Raw genomic sequence first — 20,371 nt, forward strand, 5'->3', positions numbered from 1 at the left:
TTAGTCGGATATGTTGGAGGATACTGTACAACAATAGGCCAAAAATCGATGCATAGCTCTTGCAACACTACCACTGAAACCACAGATAAGATTCTATATGCTTTAGCAACCCCCACAAATGCCAGCTCCTTAGCAACCGTTTTAAAGACTACACTATACAACCTATTTAAGCCTCACTTCCGCATCTAAACTTGGCGGCTTGTGTTCAATCAGCATACTAGCGTAAACTAGCAGGTAAGTAGATCCGTTCCTGGAAGTCCGTAACAATTAGTGAGAAAAATTTTACCCTATCAAGAGCGAGTTTATGATCATACTTCTTGATATGAATGTAGTCTGTGGAATTAGTGATAACAAGAGTTAAACGCGTGCTGCTCAATCAAATATGAGTACCTGAAATTTAAAATTCCTAGCTGATTGCTTTAATCTTAATTGCAGGGGTAGTAAATCGGTTCCGGTTTGAATTTCCGGATTGGCTTTTCGTTTCAACACATCGCTCTAATAAAAAATAACAAACGAAAGATAGCACAAATAATAGAACTATTCCACAAATGGTTTGGATGAAACCCCAAACATGTCGTTAAGCAAAATAACCATAACCAATTTATTAGGGCGATCCTTTCAACACAGATGAATACTAAGGTGAAACAGTCGGAAGAAAAACTTTCTATTTTAGTGTCCTCTTTCACGGACCCTTTCATCCAATGAATACCCCCCGTATGCAAGGTCATTTTGTGGTTTTGCTGCCCCCTCGGTAGAAATGAAATTTGGCGCTCTTTTTTTTATCAAAACAATCACACCAAAATCAGAGATATCCCATTTTTTTAAATTATTCGATTAACATTTAATCAATTATTTTGTGTTCGCTGTGCTGTCATTTTTCCACCAATGAGTGTGGAGCATATGTTTGAAACGATGGGTGATGATCCTCTGGTGAGGTTAATACCCCGTTCACATTACAGCGTTTATCACGTGATATACGGTGTCTTGCAATGAGCACTCATACATCTAGTTTTCACTGGAAATCCTATGTATAAGTGCTCATTGCAAGACAGCCTATATTACGTGATATAGACTGTAATGTGAACGGGGTATAATGCTTATATCAGCATGATATAACCGATTACAAATATTTTAATTTTCGGTTCGTTAATCGATTAATCGATTATTCGAATGAAAATCGGCCATCACTAGATGCATGTGGAACGTCATTTCAAATTTAAGGTCGTACATAAATAATGATACAATTTGAAAGGGACCGGGGCTAATCACAAATTACGTCCCAATGGTAACTGAAATAAACACGAGTGTGGACCGGTTGCTCACACTGCCATTGAATCTCTTTCAGTCACTGTTAGGCTACCTAAATAATTCCCATGCAAACTTCAAATCATTTCCGCAACCTACACACTACACTGAAACAAAGATTATAGTTAGGAATACTATTTTGCAGAAAGCACTTATTTTCAGGATAACTACCCTAATAAACAAATACCATAAACGAACTGCATCCCGAATGGGTAAACTATCCCACAGATGGTTTGGATGATACCCCGAACACGTCGTTAAGCTCTCTTTTATGGTTATTTTTATTAGGGTACCCCGACCAACCGTTCGTGAAACTTCTTCAAAGTTCTTTATACAGAAATAAAGATTTATGTCGGCAATTCTTTACTTTAAATTTTCTATGATTTCGATGTACATCTTTATTGAACGATACTTACATTTAAGATTATTTCTTCATCGGTCATATGATAGTAATCTATAAAGGTGCCATACTAAATTTCTTTTAATTTCGATATATCACATGGACTTTAGTATTCTTTACAAATATTCATCAATAAATATTTAAATACTGATATCATCGTAACATTGAACTTTGACAAAGAACAACAAAGATTGCCATCGATGCACATTTATAATCTCCTTTTTATCGATTTGCATCGCTGGTTAAAGAGAGTTCGAGACACACCAGGTGACAGATGGCAATGTTTATATTATTTATCGACATATTCGGAATTTCATCGGAAGAAGCAATCTGCCGGTAAATGAACGAGAAGACCGATGTTTACCATTGTAGTTCTTTAAGTTAACGTTTATATATTTAATAACCCGTGATAGCATGCGTGGTGGGATTCTCGGAATTTGGAACCCAATGAGGAAAATGTATACCTTTTTGACCTCTATTACACCTACATGGCTGACTGGTTGATGGTTATGACAAATAAATATTGAATTCATGTATGAAAAGATTTACAGAAATTTCAATACACCTCTTACTAGAGTGTGTTTGCCTGTCGTTGATAAGCTCATCAACAGCAGCCGTGGACCCGAGGATTAGCAACCAACAACGAAATCAGTACACCCCAGATGGCATGGGATCGAAACTAGAAATCACAAACGAAGTGACAGACGACTTACTGGCGAAGAAATCCATTTAAATAATGTGGTTCACTGTAATAGAATTTTCTTAGAAGCTTGTGTCATCATCCACCAGATGGGTTAGTTTTTTTGTTTTGATTTGAACAAAGTTGATTGGCAAATCAAAGTTGGCACTCGTGGAGAATAGAAGAACTGTGAGAGTGATGATGATTTCAAAATTTTACACGGTGAGGTATACGAGTGCAATTTTAAAATGCTTTTATTTTGAAAATGGAGCATTTTATTTAAATCTGGTTAATGCTACAGTTGTAGAAAAGCTGAAATCTATGTGTACACATAAAAATCTGAAAAAAATATTATTTCTAGATTATATGTCTATTAAGTAGTCCTTAAGTTTTCTACTAGCGATTGACGCGCTTCGCCGATCTTAAAGGCCGTGGCTGTAAAGTTCCCAATGATGTATTGGAGAAGTTGGTCTCTTCGCTGCAGCAGGACTAAACCCAGGACCCCTAGGCGACCCCGAGTGATGTCTAATCTGTGTCTGCCCTGGTGCGGTGTGGACAGTGATTTTTCACTGAAGACCAGGTCCTGTGACCTTCTGTGCATTAAAACGAATATATATATAATTACTTTGCTTGAGTATGGTTGGTTGGGAAATCCGATTTATATGTAACTTCTTGAAACTAATCCCTTTCGATCCCTTTGTTACTTCTTAAACGCTGTCCAGACTGGAGAGTTATAACGTGTTATAACGGTTGTCAACTAATTGCAACACAGAAACCACCATCAAGATAGAGCTATAACATGTTATAACTCTGTAGTCTGAACGTACTATTACAGTCTTTTTTCGCACTTTGCATATAACACCATCTTATACTAATATCTACATTAAAATGATGAACGGAGAGCTCATTCCCAGTGCTTGGTGGACCAGCCTCAACCCAGATGACCATGGAAAAGCAAGAAAATTTGTTTTCGTTGAAGCAAGTATCACAACACAGGTAATTACTATTAGATATTTTTGCAGGGAGCTAAAGATGGTGAACATGAGGATCCAGAGGTGGTGCTGAGCAAAGCTGTTATATCCTAGACAAATGGTAAGTTCCAAATTCGCTGTTGTCGTCGTCGTAGTCGCTGTTGGCAGTACCATTCGTGTATTTAAATTAATACCCCGTTCACATTACAGCGGATATCACGCGATATATGCTGTCTTGCAATAAGCACTCATACATCTAGTTTTCAATAGAAATCCTATGTATTAGCGTATTAGCACAAACGAAGTGACAGACGACTTACTGGCGAAGAAATCAATTAAAATAATGTGGTTCGCTGTAATAAAATTTTCTTAGAAGCTTGTGCCATCATCCACCAGATGGGATAGTATTTTTGTTTTGGTTTCGCACAAAGTTGATTTTGTGTACAATGATTCTTTGACAGTGTGAAAGAGTGTATATCATTTTGTCATTTTTTTATGCATTCCAGTTTTGAGTAGAGTGAAAGAGATAGAACCAAAACATTCTAGTACATTTGGTGAAAATGCTAGTTCAATCCAGTAGTAGCATAGAGGTAACTCTAAGACAAGAAGGTCCCGAAATAACGTGCTCAACTTTTTGGCTCAGCTCTGGTACTCTCTTCGGTCCCAAGCTAATCGATTCACCCCTCGAAACATAGGAAAAACCAATAACCCCTCATTTTATCTGTCAAACTTTCATAGCGAATCAAAACAAACATTGCGTAGTACGAGGGGGGCGGCACATCTAAATCTCAAGTTTAGATGCTCAACAAATCTCACACTAGCGAATCAATCTTCGAAAAATCTTCTTTCATTTGTCGCATCTACTTGCATCGCCCATCATCTTCTTGCAGGAAATCTTCAGAATCGTCAACAATCTTCTTTCTATCTACTCAGCGTGCGTGCAGCTAGCCACAGCATAACACAATTTTTTCTGCATCGTAGATAGAGTCGTCCCCCTCGGCGTAGTACTAGAATTTCGACTAGAATAGGGTACGTTAATCGTTTGCTTGGGACCAATAGACTACTAAAGTGGTGAGCCAATTTAAAATCGTTAGTTTCGTATTGATTGTTGGTATTAGTACGTTCAGACTACACGGATAGAAATCTCCTTATACCTTTTGGCAAATTTATATTGCTGATTATTCATAAAATGTATCCAGCTTTCCATGCTCGGTAATGGTGGCCTGTTTGTATGAATAAATGTATCCTTCACTGTGCTTTTTGACACTATCTGGATGTTCGAATTTCAACCCCTTCCCTTTCCCTCTCCCAGGAACAGAAGAAAATGGAACAACATACGCCCTCCAGTTAGTGTCAAAAAGCACAGTGAAGGATACATTTATTCATACAAACAGGCCGCCATTACCGAGCATGGAAAGCTGGATAAGTCAACTAATAAGCAGACGCCTTGCAAAAATTTAATGAAGACCATGTGTCAAATGAAAACCTTTTATGCATTCTTATAGAACCTACACACCACAAACGAAGTTACAGACGACTTTCTCCGAAGAAATTAATTAAAATAATGTGGTTCTCTGTAATAGAATTTTAGACCACTTTCCGCCGCTCACCGCCAGGTTCGCTAGTATTTTCGATTTGAATTAATTCAAGTTGGTTTTGTGTGCAATGATCTGGCAACTCGCGTTGACGGGGTGCTGTTTTCTCACTCATCGGAGGAAATTTTTGATTAGAGTGAAAAAGTAAGAAACAGTCAGCGCGGGAACCGTGTGCATTGCTATAGGTACGGCAGAAGGAATATAGTCGACTCTTTCGTTCTCACGGTGTTCCTACGCATGATCCAACGTTACGTCACACTGGATTATGCATAAGAACGTCGTGATAATGAAAGAGCAAAGTTTGTATGTTTGGGAGCCTCTCGCATTCAACCCCCATTCCCACAACATCCATTTGAAACGGGCCAGATGAAGTGGGCTTGTGTAATTGAATCAGTGATTGCTAAACATTGCATTAGGTCCTAAGTAACATTGACAGATTCTCTTCGTCGACTTTTTCTTTGTATGCTCACGGCTAATTAAAGACATTCCCAGGTTTTTTCTGCTCACAGATCTATAAAAGAAGTTTTTATCTAGTATCTAATACGACAAATTCAACAAAAAACAGTTATGCGCTCAAGTTATTAACGAAAAAGAAAGTCTACGAAGAGAGTCGATCAATGTTACTTAGGACCTAATGCAATGTTCAGCTTGATTTTCTTGCATCATAACCGGCAGCAGCAACATCGGCAACATCAGAGTGGTAATGGCGAACATGGGTGCCAATTGTCGGTCCAAATCAGGTTTCTTCCCGTCATCGTGGTCCTTCCCGCTCTGGGAGAGAACGAGCCGTGCGACAGAAACGAATGGGCTAGCTTTAGGCTCTAACGACCGACCGGTATCGACACGGAATCGGTAGCTTCCTGTTTCGATGTATCGCTCGTTTGGAATGTTTGCGATTCATTCCTGGTTTCCTTTTTTTTAATCTTTATTAAAGAGATTTTTAGCCTTAGGCTAGTTCATCTCTAGGTCCTGGTTCCCGGATCCTTGAGTTCGATAGTTCAAAAGCATTATGGTTAAGTTAATTTTAATCGTCTAACAAACAACTATGTAGAGGAGGACGAGGTCGGTTCTTTCCTTCATCTTCGATAACGATTTTGGTATTAATTACTTCGGCAACACGGTCATTAAAGGGACACGTCTTTCCATGTCGGTTGCGGTTGCCGCAGTGTAGTTGGAACGGAACATTAACTTTATTTGTAGGAGTGGTCTTTTGCCCCTATTGATGACGATGCTCGGCTTGGGTGCGTATGTGGCTTGGGTGGAACATTAGCATTGACCTATCGACATGGATTGGGAGGTGTTCGTAGCTTGCTACTGGTAGATTACGACACTGCGATACGTTGATGGTCATCAAGCCAAAATAAATACACCGCTAACTTTCAACTGCAACATAAAAACAACAAAACGGAGGAAGCTCCCTTCCACAATTAATAATTATTATCATCAAGCTCTCCGCAGGAACTCTTTCGGGGATAAAAGGGCGTAAACCGCAAAAACTGGGGTAGTAATTTTGACCCAGTGCCAAGAACTATCTACTCGAGGAAAAGCCGACAAAACATAAAGGCCCTTATTACGGGTGTCACTTCACGGTGAAAACGAAGTGAAGGGACCAGTTGTCACTCACGGTGAAGTGATTGCCGTGTAAATCAAATGGGAATCACTTAACCGTGAGTGATAAGTTGTCACTACACCGTGAAGTGACATCGGTAATAAGGGCCAAAGTTCGCTGTTGAGAAACATCAATTGTAGCACCACTTGCGGAACCTCTTTGATTTTGGATGTAAATTTTGGCTTCTGTTGCTGAATAACTGTTGCTCTCCCAGTCCCATGTCTTCTCGGTCTCAGATGATTGCACGGAAAGTATAATCTACCATATTGGGGGTTTAAAGTAAACGCAATGCACCTATATGTTTTTCCAGACTACATTGTGAATTCGCTACGAGCACAAGTGCATTCAAAAATACTATGCACTAAAAAAACGCATTACGTAGTATTTTTAACCGTACATGCTATTTTACGATGACTTTTTCCCTAGATTCTACTATGGAATAATTGTGGTTTTTACTATGTTCTGTGATGTTTCACTATGGCATAGTATTTTGTGTTTTGTTTTTCAATGTTGCTATTTTTTACTTACAATTTTACCAAAATGAAAGCCACTTTAATAGATGCAGTAAAATATTCAACAAATACAAATCAGTAAAAAACATTCATGCGATTCCAACTTTGATGATAGATGACGTAATCCTCTATAAGCACTGAGCGTGGTATCGATGATAGTTGGTGTCAGCACCCGCCTCAGCAAGCATCGATTCTGCAAATGGCCTGTTCTCTCGGACTGTGCTCATCGTACGCGCCTTCCTTGTGACCAACACCGTGCAGATATTAAAACTTGCGCTCATACGCTCTCATACTGCAGCGGATTTATCTAATCCATCTACAAAAAAATGTAAAAAATTAACATCATCATCAGTTGCTTCTTCCCCAGCGAACGAAAAATAGTTTTCATTGCCATTCGCGCAACTGTCAGCTCCTGTACCATTGCGAAAACTTTCATACGTCAAGGTATGGCACCAGGAAACAGTTGCCAGAATCTTCCAGCCGTACGTACATTCAGTAGATAAGAAACTTACCCTTTGTCGTGGAACTGATCCAAACTTCAGCATCGGCGTTGATCAATTTCAGCAGACTGTTCCTTTTGTTTTTCATGAAAAAAAAATAGCTATTTTTGCTGTGCAGTTCCGGGGAAAACTCATTGAAGGAAGCATGCAATATTCGTCCATCGAGGGTATTATTATGCGTCGATTTAGCGATGCTGATGCTGAGCCGAAACATCCAGTCTCTTTCTGCAGTTGCCTTCATGAGAAGCTGAAAATATGTGGGAGAAAACTGATCTAATGTTTAATTTAACTTTGATTACTCCAATCTTATTGCTTACCTTTCAAAGCACGTAGAAATAATCACCGAAATTGAAAAAAAAAATCGGCAAACGGACTCCGTTGTAAAGATTGTAACTGGCAGACGGTTCGCGATGGTGGAGCACTTTGTTTTGATTTTTTTTTATGACTGCTGTCAAAAATTGCTACATAGTATTTTCAAACAAAACATATTTTCAGCAAAAACTGTCGGTCATTGGCAGCTCAACATCGTTTACATGTAAGCAAATGTTAACTCGATGTGTTTACCCCCAATCATTTTGATCTATAGTCTTTCATTATACAAAAGAAGTGCAGATAACAAAGAAGACGACATAATGATATGCTGTTTGACAACAGGCTCTCCTTTCAAATTTCTTTAGAGAAAAAGAGATAACAGGCGGTACCCCAGTGGCATGAAGTACTTTAAGCTAGTACATATGAGTAGGTAGTGTTGCCGTGAGGTACACTCGAAAATTTAAAATGTAAGTGCGTCAAATCAAATTGCAAGCCGCTCCGTCTGTCACTTCGTTTGTGCTACACACTAAGATTTTTTTACTGTATACTGTAATTTTTTACCGAATACGGAACAGCAGAACCACAAACGAAGTGACAGACGGAGCGGCTCGAAAACTTTGGTGACTAACCTGCTATTTCAATTTTTCAGTGTACCACATGGCAACACCACTACCACAAACGAAGTGACAGACGACTTACTGGCGAAAAAATCCATTTAAATAATGTGGTTCACTGTAATAGAATTTTCTTGGAAGCTTGTGCCATCATCCACCAGATGGGTTAGTTTTTTTGTTTTGATTTGAACAAAGTTGATTTTGTGTACAATGATTCTTTGACAGTGTGCAAAGAGTGCGTATCATTTTGTCATTTTTTTATGCATTTCAGTTTTGAGTAGAGTGAAAGAGATAGAACCAAAATATTCTAGTACATTTGGGGAAAATGCTAGTTCAATCCAATAGTAGTGTTGCCATGTGGTACAATCCAGTAGTAGTGGTGTTGCCATGTGGTACACTGAAAATTGCAATAGAAGGTTAGTCACCAAAGTTTTCGAGCCGCTCCGTCTGTCACTTCGTTTGTGCCACTACTACTGGATTGTACCACAAACGAAGTGACAGACGGAGCGGCTCGAAAACTTTGGTGACTAACCTGCTATTTCAATTTTTCAGTGTACCACATGGCAACACCACTACTACTGGATTGTACCACATGGCAACACTACTACTGGATTGTACTAGCATTTTCACCAAATGTATTAGAATGTTTTGGTTCTATCTCTTTCACTCTACTCAAAACTGAAATGCATAAAAAAATGACAAAATGATACGCACTCTTTGCACACTGTCAAAGAATCATGTATATAATTGATGCTATTGGCTTTGACGGCGAATCTATATAGCTCTTTACTCCTATGGTAAAATCCATAAGCAAACGTCAGACTGTGCTTGAAATTTACTTCCAAAAACGAAGAGGATCGCAAGTGGTGCTACAATTTATGTTTCCCAACAGCGAACTTCCTGTTTTGTCGGCTTTTCCTCGAGTAAATAGTTCTTGGCGCAGGATCAAAATTTCTATCCCATTTTTTGCGGTTTTCGTCCTTTGATCCCCGAAAGAGTTCCTGCAGAGCGGTTGATGATAATAATTATTAATTATTAATTGTGAAAGGGAGCTTCCTCCGTTTTGTTGTTTTTATGCTGCAATTGAAAGTTATCGGTGTATTTATTTTGGCTTGATGACCATCAACGTATCGGAGTGTCGTAATCTACGAGTAGCAAGCTACGAACACCTCCCGATCCATGTCGATAAGCCAATGCTAATGTTCCACCCAAGCCACATACGCACCCAAGCCGAGCATCGTCATCGATAGGGCCAAAGGACCACTCCTACAAATAAGGTTAATGTTCCGTTCCACCTACACTGCGGCAACCGCAACCGACATGACAAGACGTGCCCCTATAATGACCTGTGTTGCCGAAGTAATTGATACCAAACATCGTTATCGAAGATTAAGGAAAGAACCGACGACGATGTTCTAATTAACAGTCAATAAAATTAAAGTGCCAGTCGGAAGCAGCACGTTGTGTATCGCTCGAACAATAACTCCGCAGGTGAAAGACGTTGTCAAATTTACTTCGATTTTTGACCCGGCCTCGAAGCTACCGTTTCCGTGTCGATACCGATCGGTCGTTAGAGTCTAAAGCTAGCCCATTAGTTTCTATCCCACAGCTCGTTCTCTACTTGGAGAACGAGACGGACCACGACGACGGGGAGAAACCACATTCGGACCGACCACTGATACACATGTTCGCCATTGCCACTCTGATGTTGCTGCTGCCGGTTATTTTGCTAATAAATCAAGCTGAACATTGCATTAGGTCCTAAGTAACATTGATCGATTATCTTCGTCGACTTTCTCTTTCGTAAATAACTTTATCACATAACCGTTTATTGATGTGTTTGTCGTATTAGATGCTAGACAAAAGCTTCTTTTATCGATCTGTGTGCTAAAAATACCGGGGAATGTCTTTACATGGCCGTGGTGATGCAAAGAAAAATTCAACGGAGAGAATCTGTCAATGTTACTTAGGTCATAATGCAATGTTCAGCTTGAAATCACTAATAGCGAATTCGTTTATTATTCAGTTCCAACCTGGATCGGGTATCAAGATTGGGTCTGCTTGTTTTCTGACAAACGTCAGTTTGCTCGTTTGTTTTTAAAACCTAGCTCAGGTTGAGGTTCGCACTGACAAAAAGTTCGGTTTCGCACTGGGTTGGAACTGGTTCCAACCCCGATAATAAACGAATTCGCTATAATTCAATTACACAAACCCACTTCATCTGGCCCGTTTCAATCGGATGGTGGGAGAATGGGGGTTGAATGCGAGAGGCTCCCAAACATACAAACTTTGCTCTTTCATTATCACGATGTTCTTATGCATAATCTAGTGTGACGTAACGTTGGATCATGTGTAAGAACACCGTGAGAACAAAGGAGTCGACTACATTCTTTCTGCCGCACCTATAGTACCGCACACGGTTCCCGCGCTGAATGTTCCTTACTTTCTCACTCTAATCAAAATTTCCTTCGATGAGTGAGAAAACAGCACACCGTCAACGTGAGTTGCCAGATCATTGCACACAAAACCAACTTGAATTAATTCAAATCAAAAATACTAGCGAACCTGGCGGTGACCGGCGGAAAGTGGTCTAAAATTCTATTACAGAGAACCACATTATTTTAATTAATTTCTTCGGAGAAAGTCGTCTGTAACTTCGTTTGTGATTGTACCACATGGTAACACTACTACTGGATTGTACTAGCATTTTCACCAAATGTATTAGAATGTTTTGGTTCTATCTCTTTCACTCTACTCAAAACTGAAATGCATAAAAAAATGACAAAACTAACCCATCTGGTGGATGATGGCACAAGCTTCCAAGAAAATTCTATTACAGTGAACCACATTATTTTAATGGATTTCTTCGCCAGTTAGTCGTCTGTCACTTCGTTTGTGCTTTTACCACAAACGAAGTTACAGACGACTTTCTCCGAAGAAATTAATTAAAATAATGTGGTTCTCTGTAATAGAATTTTAGACCACTTTCCGCCGCTCACCGCCAGGTTCGCTAGTATTTTCGATTTGAATTAATTCAAGTTGGTTTTGTGTGCAATGATCTGGCAACTCGCGTTGACGGGGTGCTGTTTTCTCACTCATCGGAGGAAATTTTGATTAGAGTGAAAAAGTAAGAAACAGTCAGCGCGGGAACCGTGTGCATTGCTATAGGTACGGCAGAAGGAATATAGTCGACTCTTTCGTTCTCACGGTGTTCCTACGCATGATCCAACGTTACGTCACACTGGATTATGCATAAGAACGTCGTGATAATGAAAGAGCAAAGTTTGTATGTTTGGGAGCCTCTCGCATTCAACCCCCATTCCCACAACATCCATTTGAAACGGGCCAGATGAAGTGGGCTTGTGTAATTGAATCAGTGATTGCTAAACATTGCATTAGGTCCTAAGTAACATTGACAGATTCTCTTCGTCGACTTTTTCTTTGTATGCTCACGGCTAATTAAAGACATTCCCAGGTTTTTTCTGCTCACAGATCTATAAAAGAAGTTTTTATCTAGTATCTAATACGACAAATTCAACAAAAAACAGTTATGCGCTCAAGTTATTAACGAAAAAGAAAGTCTACGAAGAGAGTCGATCAATGTTACTTAGGACCTAATGCAATGTTCAGCTTGATTTTCTTGCATCATAACCGGCAGCAGCAACATCGGCAACATCAGAGTGGTAATGGCGAACATGGGTGCCAATTGTCGGTCCAAATCAGGTTTCTTCCCGTCATCGTGGTCCTTCCCGCTCTGGGAGAGAACGAGCCGTGCGACAGAAACGAATGGGCTAGCTTTAGGCTCTAACGACCGACCGGTATCGACACGGAATCGGTAGCTTCCTGTTTCGATGTATCGCTCGTTTGGAATGTTTGCGATTCATTCCTGGTTTCCTTTTTTTTAATCTTTATTAAAGAGATTTTTAGCCTTAGGCTAGTTCATCTCTAGGTCCTGGTTCCCGGATCCTTGAGTTCGATAGTTCAAAAGCATTATGGTTAAGTTAATTTTAATCGTCTAACAAACAACTATGTAGAGGAGGACGAGGTCGGTTCTTTCCTTCATCTTCGATAACGATTTTGGTATTAATTACTTCGGCAACACGGTCATTAAAGGGACACGTCTTTCCATGTCGGTTGCGGTTGCCGCAGTGTAGTTGGAACGGAACATTAACTTTATTTGTAGGAGTGGTCTTTTGCCCCTATTGATGACGATGCTCGGCTTGGGTGCGTATGTGGCTTGGGTGGAACATTAGCATTGACCTATCGACATGGATTGGGAGGTGTTCGTAGCTTGCTACTGGTAGATTACGACACTGCGATACGTTGATGGTCATCAAGCCAAAATAAATACACCGCTAACTTTCAACTGCAACATAAAAACAACAAAACGGAGGAAGCTCCCTTCCACAATTAATAATTATTATCATCAAGCTCTCCGCAGGAACTCTTTCGGGGATAAAAGGGCGTAAACCGCAAAAACTGGGGTAGTAATTTTGACCCAGTGCCAAGAACTATCTACTCGAGGAAAAGCCGACAAAACATAAAGGCCCTTATTACGGGTGTCACTTCACGGTGAAAACGAAGTGAAGGGACCAGTTGTCACTCACGGTGAAGTGATTGCCGTGTAAATCAAATGGGAATCACTTAACCGTGAGTGATAAGTTGTCACTACACCGTGAAGTGACATCGGTAATAAGGGCCAAAGTTCGCTGTTGAGAAACATCAATTGTAGCACCACTTGCGGAACCTCTTTGATTTTGGATGTAAATTTTGGCTTCTGTTGCTGAATAACTGTTGCTCTCCCAGTCCCATGTCTTCTCGGTCTCAGATGATTGCACGGAAAGTATAATCTACCATATTGGGGGTTTAAAGTAAACGCAATGCACCTATATGTTTTTCCAGACTACATTGTGAATTCGCTACGAGCACAAGTGCATTCAAAAATACTATGCACTAAAAAAACGCATTACGTAGTATTTTTAACCGTACATGCTATTTTACGATGACTTTTTCCCTAGATTCTACTATGGAATAATTGTGGTTTTTACTATGTTCTGTGATGTTTCACTATGGCATAGTATTTTGTGTTTTGTTTTTCAATGTTGCTATTTTTTACTTACAATTTTACCAAAATGAAAGCCACTTTAATAGATGCAGTAAAATATTCAACAAATACAAATCAGTAAAAAACATTCATGCGATTCCAACTTTGATGATAGATGACGTAATCCTCTATAAGCACTGAGCGTGGTATCGATGATAGTTGGTGTCAGCACCCGCCTCAGCAAGCATCGATTCTGCAAATGGCCTGTTCTCTCGGACTGTGCTCATCGTACGCGCCTTCCTTGTGACCAACACCGTGCAGATATTAAAACTTGCGCTCATACGCTCTCATACTGCAGTGGATTTATCTAATCCATCTACAAAAAAATGTAAAAAATTAACATCATCATCAGTTGCTTCTTCCCCAGCGAACGAAAAATAGTTTTCATTGCCATTCGCGCAACTGTCAGCTCCTGTACCATTGCGAAAACTTTCATACGTCAAGGTATGGCACCAGGAAACAGTTGCCAGAATCTTCCAGCCGTACGTACATTCAGTAGATAAGAAACTTACCCTTTGTCGTGGAACTGATCCAAACTTCAGCATCGGCGTTGATCAATTTCAGCAGACTGTTCCTTTTGTTTTTCATGAAAAAAAATAGCTATTTTTGCTGTGCAGTTCCGGGGAAAACTCATTGAAGGAAGCATGCAATATTCGTCCATCGAGGGTATTATTATGCGTCGATTTAGCGATGCTGATGCTGAGCCGAAACATCCAGTCTCTTTCTGCAGTTGCCTTCATGAGAAGCTGAAAATATGTGGGAGAAAACTGATCTAATGTTTAATTTAACTTTGATTACTCCAATCTTATTGCTTACCTTTCAAAGCACGTAGAAATAATCACCGAAATTGAAAAAAAAAATCGGCAAACGGACTCCGTTGTAAAAATTGTAACTGGCAGACGGTTCGCGATGGTGGAGCACTTTGTTTTGATTTTTTTTTATGACTGCTGTCAAAAATTGCTACATAGTATTTTCAAACAAAACATATTTTCAGCAAAAACTGTCGGTCATTGGCAGCTCAACATCGTTTACATGTAAGCAAATGTTAACTCGATGTGTTTACCCCCAATCATTTTGATCTATAGTCTTTCATTATACAAAAGAAGTGCAGATAACAAAGAAGACGACATAATGATATGCTGTTTGACAACAGGCTCTCCTTTCAAATTTCTTTAGAGAAAAAGAGATAACAGGCGGTACCCCAGTGGCATGAAGTACTTTAAGCTAGTACATATGAGTAGGTAGTGTTGCCGTGAGGTACACTCGAAAATTTAAAATGTAAGTGCGTCAAATCAAATTGCAAGCCGCTCCGTCTGTCACTTCGTTTGTGGTAAAAGTAACTGTTTTGGCTATACTTCAAGATTAAGTTAAAAGTACTCATCAATGAGAACAGAAATGAATCCAAAACAGTACTGTTGGAGAAGTACTTATTTTTAAGTACTTTCTATCTCAATTTTGAGTTGTTTCGTTTCTCCGTGTACACTCAAAAAATATTGAAATCTAAATAGTATAAAAGTTATACGCTAAATCGCAACTCTCCGTACCGACGCAAAGGTCGGTATAAAGGGAGAGAATGCAAACTTAGTATAAAAATGGTTTATGCGTCCCATAGTATAAAATCGAAATATACTTTCGATGCATAGATGCGGTTTATTCGAGAGAACGTATTTTTCGCTTCTTTATTTTATTTATGGAAAATATTATTGTTTTCAAATAAAAATAAAAATTGTCTCATGAAGCTTTTTTAATTAGTTTATTTTTTTGAATATTATATAAAAAAAATACTTACAATTTCAATGCTGCCCAGCAGATCACAGTCGCAGTAGAAATTCGCCGGGACAAAGCTCTTCACCAGATGGTCTTTTTCCTGTCATTTTTTTAGATCGAATTCCACTTCGTTATTCGGACTTAGTATAGTTTTGACGAAAATTTTAAGCGAAACAATGTATACAATTTGAAAAACCATAAAATGCATAAAATTTAATCTATATCCGTTTTGTAATATTTTTGAGTGTAGGGTGGGACGTGCTGGTCAAATCAGCCTACACTCAAAAATATTTATACTATTTAGATTTCTTTTTTTTTGAGTGTAGGTTTATCATAACGCATTGTATGTAAAGCCCTACAGTAAAAGTATGGACGACTGTCACCACAAAACTGAAAAAAACAGTGCTAACATTTGAAAACGGCACAAAAGCCATTTGTAAACAAATGGTTTGTGGGCCCTTTACTCACTACTTGAAGTACACCCACGCGACACAACAGCAACATCGGGTAGGGGAAATTTTCCCCTTCCTGACGATGCTGTTGGTTTGCGTGGGCGTTCTTCGGGTAGCGAGTAAAGGGCCCACAAACCATTTGTTTACAAATGGCTTTTGCGCCGTTTTCAAATGTTAGCACTGAAAAGCTGTTCCAATCGAGCAAAGCGGTGCATTTTGACGGTTTGATTGGAACAACTTTTGACAGACGTCCATACTTTTACTGTAGGGCTTTAATTGTATGCGGGATGTGCACAGAGAAAAAAAAATACCCTAAAATTAAGTTCTTTTTACTTAATTTTGGGTAATTTTGAGTTTTGCATCCCACTCTCACTTTTTGCTGTTGTCAAAAACGGAACGAGAGATTCGACTTTCTCATGACTATCGTTCAATAAGCTACTAGTGAGTATATAAGATATTCTCAAATTTGAGTCAATTGAACTTAATTTTGGGTAGAAAATACATACTAGTAAGTAATTATTTTTGCCGTAGCCAAATGCAAACTACTATAAGCGATTTACTGAAAATTAGCTTATTGAACGGAACATGGGAGATGAGTGAAAAGAACTTAATTTTGGGTAATTTTACGGTTCCGTGTGTGTTGTGTTTTGCTTTTTGCAATGTAAACAGTTAAAAATTACAAGAATAGTTGAAATTTTCAAATCTTATCGCTCATAGTTTCTGTATTTATTTTTCAAAGGTAATGCGTTTCAATGTTTTCCACCAAGCACTAATCCATGTAAGCGTAGCAGCGACAGTATAAAAACAATATGATGTACTACGATTCGAAATGTAAAATGTAATGTTCGTGATCGTAGTTGCATCGTGTGAGGTGGTGTGATTGTGACTGACCAGCTTTGCCTACCTTCCCGACTTATCTAGAATCTTTCAGATTTTTATGGACCATCCAGACAATTCCTTGTCCAGATTTGTCCATAATTTTGCAGAATGCTTAGTTTGCCTTGGTTTACCATAATTGAACATTTATCTATAATTAAACTTCTGATAAATTTCGAGTTACCATTTAAAATTACATAATATATATATTATATTAAACAGCTGGAAACTGAGAAAATATTGAACCCAGGCCTGCTGGGGTGAGAGGTAATCACGCTTACTACTACACCACCGGCGACGCTCTTTTACTATGTTGTTTTGAAATAAAAATCATTAAATTGCTTCACTTGACTGTAATAATGCAATGAGAAAATCGATGAAGAGAATCGATCATTTTTAAGTTAGTCCAACAATCACGAAATAAACATTGAATATAAATTCCAATTTAATATCAAAACTAAATACACAATTACACTGGATTACATTAAGAAATTGTGAATAATTTCTGGAACTCTCTAGCTCGATACCTCCCTAAGTCGATAGTCCCTTGAATATCTAGTTATGCAGAGTTGACTGTATGTAAAATTCAGTGAAAATACATTCACAAACTGTTTTTTGTTCTTTTTTGCAGATACCAACAAAAAATGGACAAATGTAATATCATTGATTTGTGTGATGTAAAATCAGAGAAATCCGTAGACACATCCACCACCATTCCCTTAGATGAAAATGCAAACACAACATCGAACATGTTTGAAGACGAAAGTTTTGCCAAACAAGATTTGACCGAACAGTGGATTCGCGAGCAGAATGCCACTATTCTTTCCTTTAATGACAATCTGAAGCATGAAGGTCAATCCATCAACATAAAAACATGCGGCAGTTCTAATCTAATGGATATTGCTGTTATGATTCCAACCGAAATAACTGAACTGGTGAACAAGGAATGTGCCATAAAGCTCATAAACTATTTGGTCATCTACGCAATTAATAAGGTTACCGAAGCTGACCTGCACAGGAAGCTTCTTTCAGTTACTCCGGATATCGACCCACAGATAAACTATCGTAGCAACATTGGATTCCAGTGCGTTTATGAGCGATGTGTAGTGTTGTTTTATGAGGCATTGCTGGATTTGACCGAGATATTGCAACAATTTGAATCATCGCTTCAGAATATTGTCGTTTTGTGGATGTACAACACGGTCGAAAACATTTGTAAGGCGCACGCCATCGACGGCACTTTCTTGCGCAATGACAAATACATCGAAGCCTTGCTGAGAGACTTCATGGCCAGTCAGAAGGATGTACCAGAGCAGGGAAACATCTTTTTCAATATTTACCAAAAATTGCAACCAACTATGGTTGCAGCGCCCTCCGTTCAAAACCAAGTGCCAACTGCCGCAGGAGCTTCAACGAAGAAACCCAGGAAACCACGCACTAAAAAGCTTGGGAAGATCACTGTGACAAGTACTTAGAGTTACCTGCCAGCATTATTGCCAACGGCAATAGATTAAAGAAGTTGTCTTTTTCGAAAGACCACCCGCATTGAGCCCCAACAAGGGACATATAATAGTGCTCAACAACGAAATATGGGTAATCCAAATTCATACAAAGGAGGGAGAAAGAACTGATAATTTGTCTTACCATAATTTAGTTTGTTAATAATATTTGAAAATTATACTTAATTATGTTTAGTTCATTTTGAAATAAATCGTGAAGTTTGTCAGTTTCAATGTTGTTGCTAAAATTCCGAAACAAACCCACATGGCAGATACTCCACCCCTATTATGTGAGTCGTGTGAATCTTGTCACTGCTGAGGTGACAAGTTACGTCGTGTGACGTAAATCTCCGATTGATTTGCATGGAAGGTCAGGTCACACCGCCGTGAATTTTGTAATCTCTCTAATGACAGACACACGACACGGCTCGCAGAACTTTGGTTTTGATTAGAGCGGACAACCAAACATAAATGATTTTGTAAAAAACAATCAGAATGTAAATCGAATACCTAATCTAATTCCCTTCTAAAAACTACATTAAATTTAAAGGATTAATTGCGGCACCGGTGATTTTTACTATAGTGGTAAACGTAATTACCTTTCATCCCAGCAGGCCTGCACGGAGATGAAAAACTACCAAAAATTAAGTACCTTTCCCTCAATTCCGGGTACAGTCCAATAACCCAATTTTGAGTAAATCGCATATATGTAGTAGTTTCCATTTAAAACCAGCAAAAAAAAAATACTTAAACGCTGTCCAGACTGGAGAGTTATAACATGTTATAGCGGTTGTTAAATAATTTCAACACAGAAACCACCATCAAGATAGAGCTATAACATGTTATAACTCTGTAGTCTGAACCAGGGCTCTACATTTTCGAAGCTCTAAAATGAACTCGAGTTTTCCCTGCGCTTTGGTCAGAGAGCGTATAGGGCATCGTTGTGCCAGATTGGTCGAGGCACATTTCGAGTATGAGAAGGTGGTTACAGTTTGCTCAAAAGTGCCTGAGCAAAATGCAAGTACTTTCAATGATTACCCGTAGTTGCAATACCCAAGCAGCAACTTTGACTTTGTAAAAGTTGTTTACACCAGTATTTAAACTTAAAGAAGGTTTTGAAACTTTCATAAGGTGCACAATGCTGTTTGGGTAGTGAAGGTATACTTTTGAACTAGAATAGGAAACAGTCAAAACATTGAGAAACATAACGCATAATTTTTTTAAAAAATGCCTGAATTTGCAACCGATGAACCATTCTGATGGCCTATGGGTACCCAAGTAACCATATAGTCGCAATAAAGCTTTGTATATACTCACTTTGCGATAATATGGTTAGTTGGGGAATCCGATGAAAATAATCACTTCTTGAAACTAATCCCGGTTGTATGTATTTCTTTCTTTCTTTCTTTTGCAATTTGCATATAACACCGACGGAGTGCACATTCCAAGTGCTGGGTGACCTAAAGATGACCAGTGACATGGAACGCGAATGTCCTCCCAGAAAAGCAGGGGAATACAATCCCCCCTATTCTGCGAGTCACGTGACTCTCTGTCACCGGTGAGGTGACAATAGTCACCTCGTGTGAGGTGACTCTCCATTTGATTTGCACGGAGAGTCACCTCACACGAGGTGACAATTGTCACCTCACCGGTGACAGAGAGTCACGTGACTCGCAGAATTAGGGGGAATAAAATTTGTTTTCGTTGAAGGATGTATCACAACAAAGGTAATTTAGATGCATAAAACAAATTTACAAACAACGTAGCACAAGAAACAAGGAAACGGGAAAGGAGACGTGAACATCAAGGTACGATGGAGACTCACTCATCACATTGGAACAACCAGATAAGTGCACTTGATTTTTATTTTATTCTACACATATATCCTAATCATTTTATAACTAAATACGTGCCAGAATAAAAAGTTTTTTTTTTTCTGGAAGTGAGAATACACTTGTGTATTTTTGCGGGGCCTATTGTATCAGAAAATGACCTCAGAATGTACGTGCAGAAACAGGCATTCTTGAAATGGGTCGTTTGATGTACGATAGAGCTGTCACCTTCCATCTCCAGGGCTAAACATATTTGCACATTCGACATACAGAAACGCAGATAAGTTTCTTCCATAAAAACTCTGCCGGTACAGAGGGCGATGGATTATACTCACACACACGCA

At 39.0% G+C, this 20,371-nt stretch overlaps 1 protein-coding gene across 1 annotated transcript; it reads left to right on the forward strand.

The window, feature by feature from the left end:
* The first annotated feature begins 16,469 nt into the window (after window positions 1-16,469).
* On the forward strand, window positions 16,470-18,348 carry LOC135711340 (uncharacterized). Its single transcript, XM_065234134.1, has 2 exons — window positions 16,470-16,559; window positions 17,328-18,348. Exon 2 carries the CDS (start codon window positions 17,341-17,343, stop codon window positions 18,169-18,171), a length of 831 nt encoding a protein of 276 aa, XP_065090206.1. The 5' UTR covers window positions 16,470-16,559; window positions 17,328-17,340; the 3' UTR covers window positions 18,172-18,348.
* Window positions 18,349-20,371: the final 2,023 nt, after the last annotated feature.

This window comes from Ochlerotatus camptorhynchus, unplaced genomic scaffold (assembly GCF_037179485.1).
Source record: "Ochlerotatus camptorhynchus isolate MF236.1 unplaced genomic scaffold, CSIRO-AGI_Acam_v1.1 ptg000432l, whole genome shotgun sequence".
Lineage (NCBI taxonomy): Eukaryota > Metazoa > Arthropoda > Insecta > Diptera > Culicidae > Ochlerotatus > Ochlerotatus camptorhynchus.

Bases quoted from the DNA above. Each gene is read 5' to 3' on its own strand.
- LOC135711340 (XM_065234134.1), top strand. From the start codon at position 17,341: ATGGACAAATGTAATATCATTGATTTGTGTGATGTAAAATCAGAGAAA.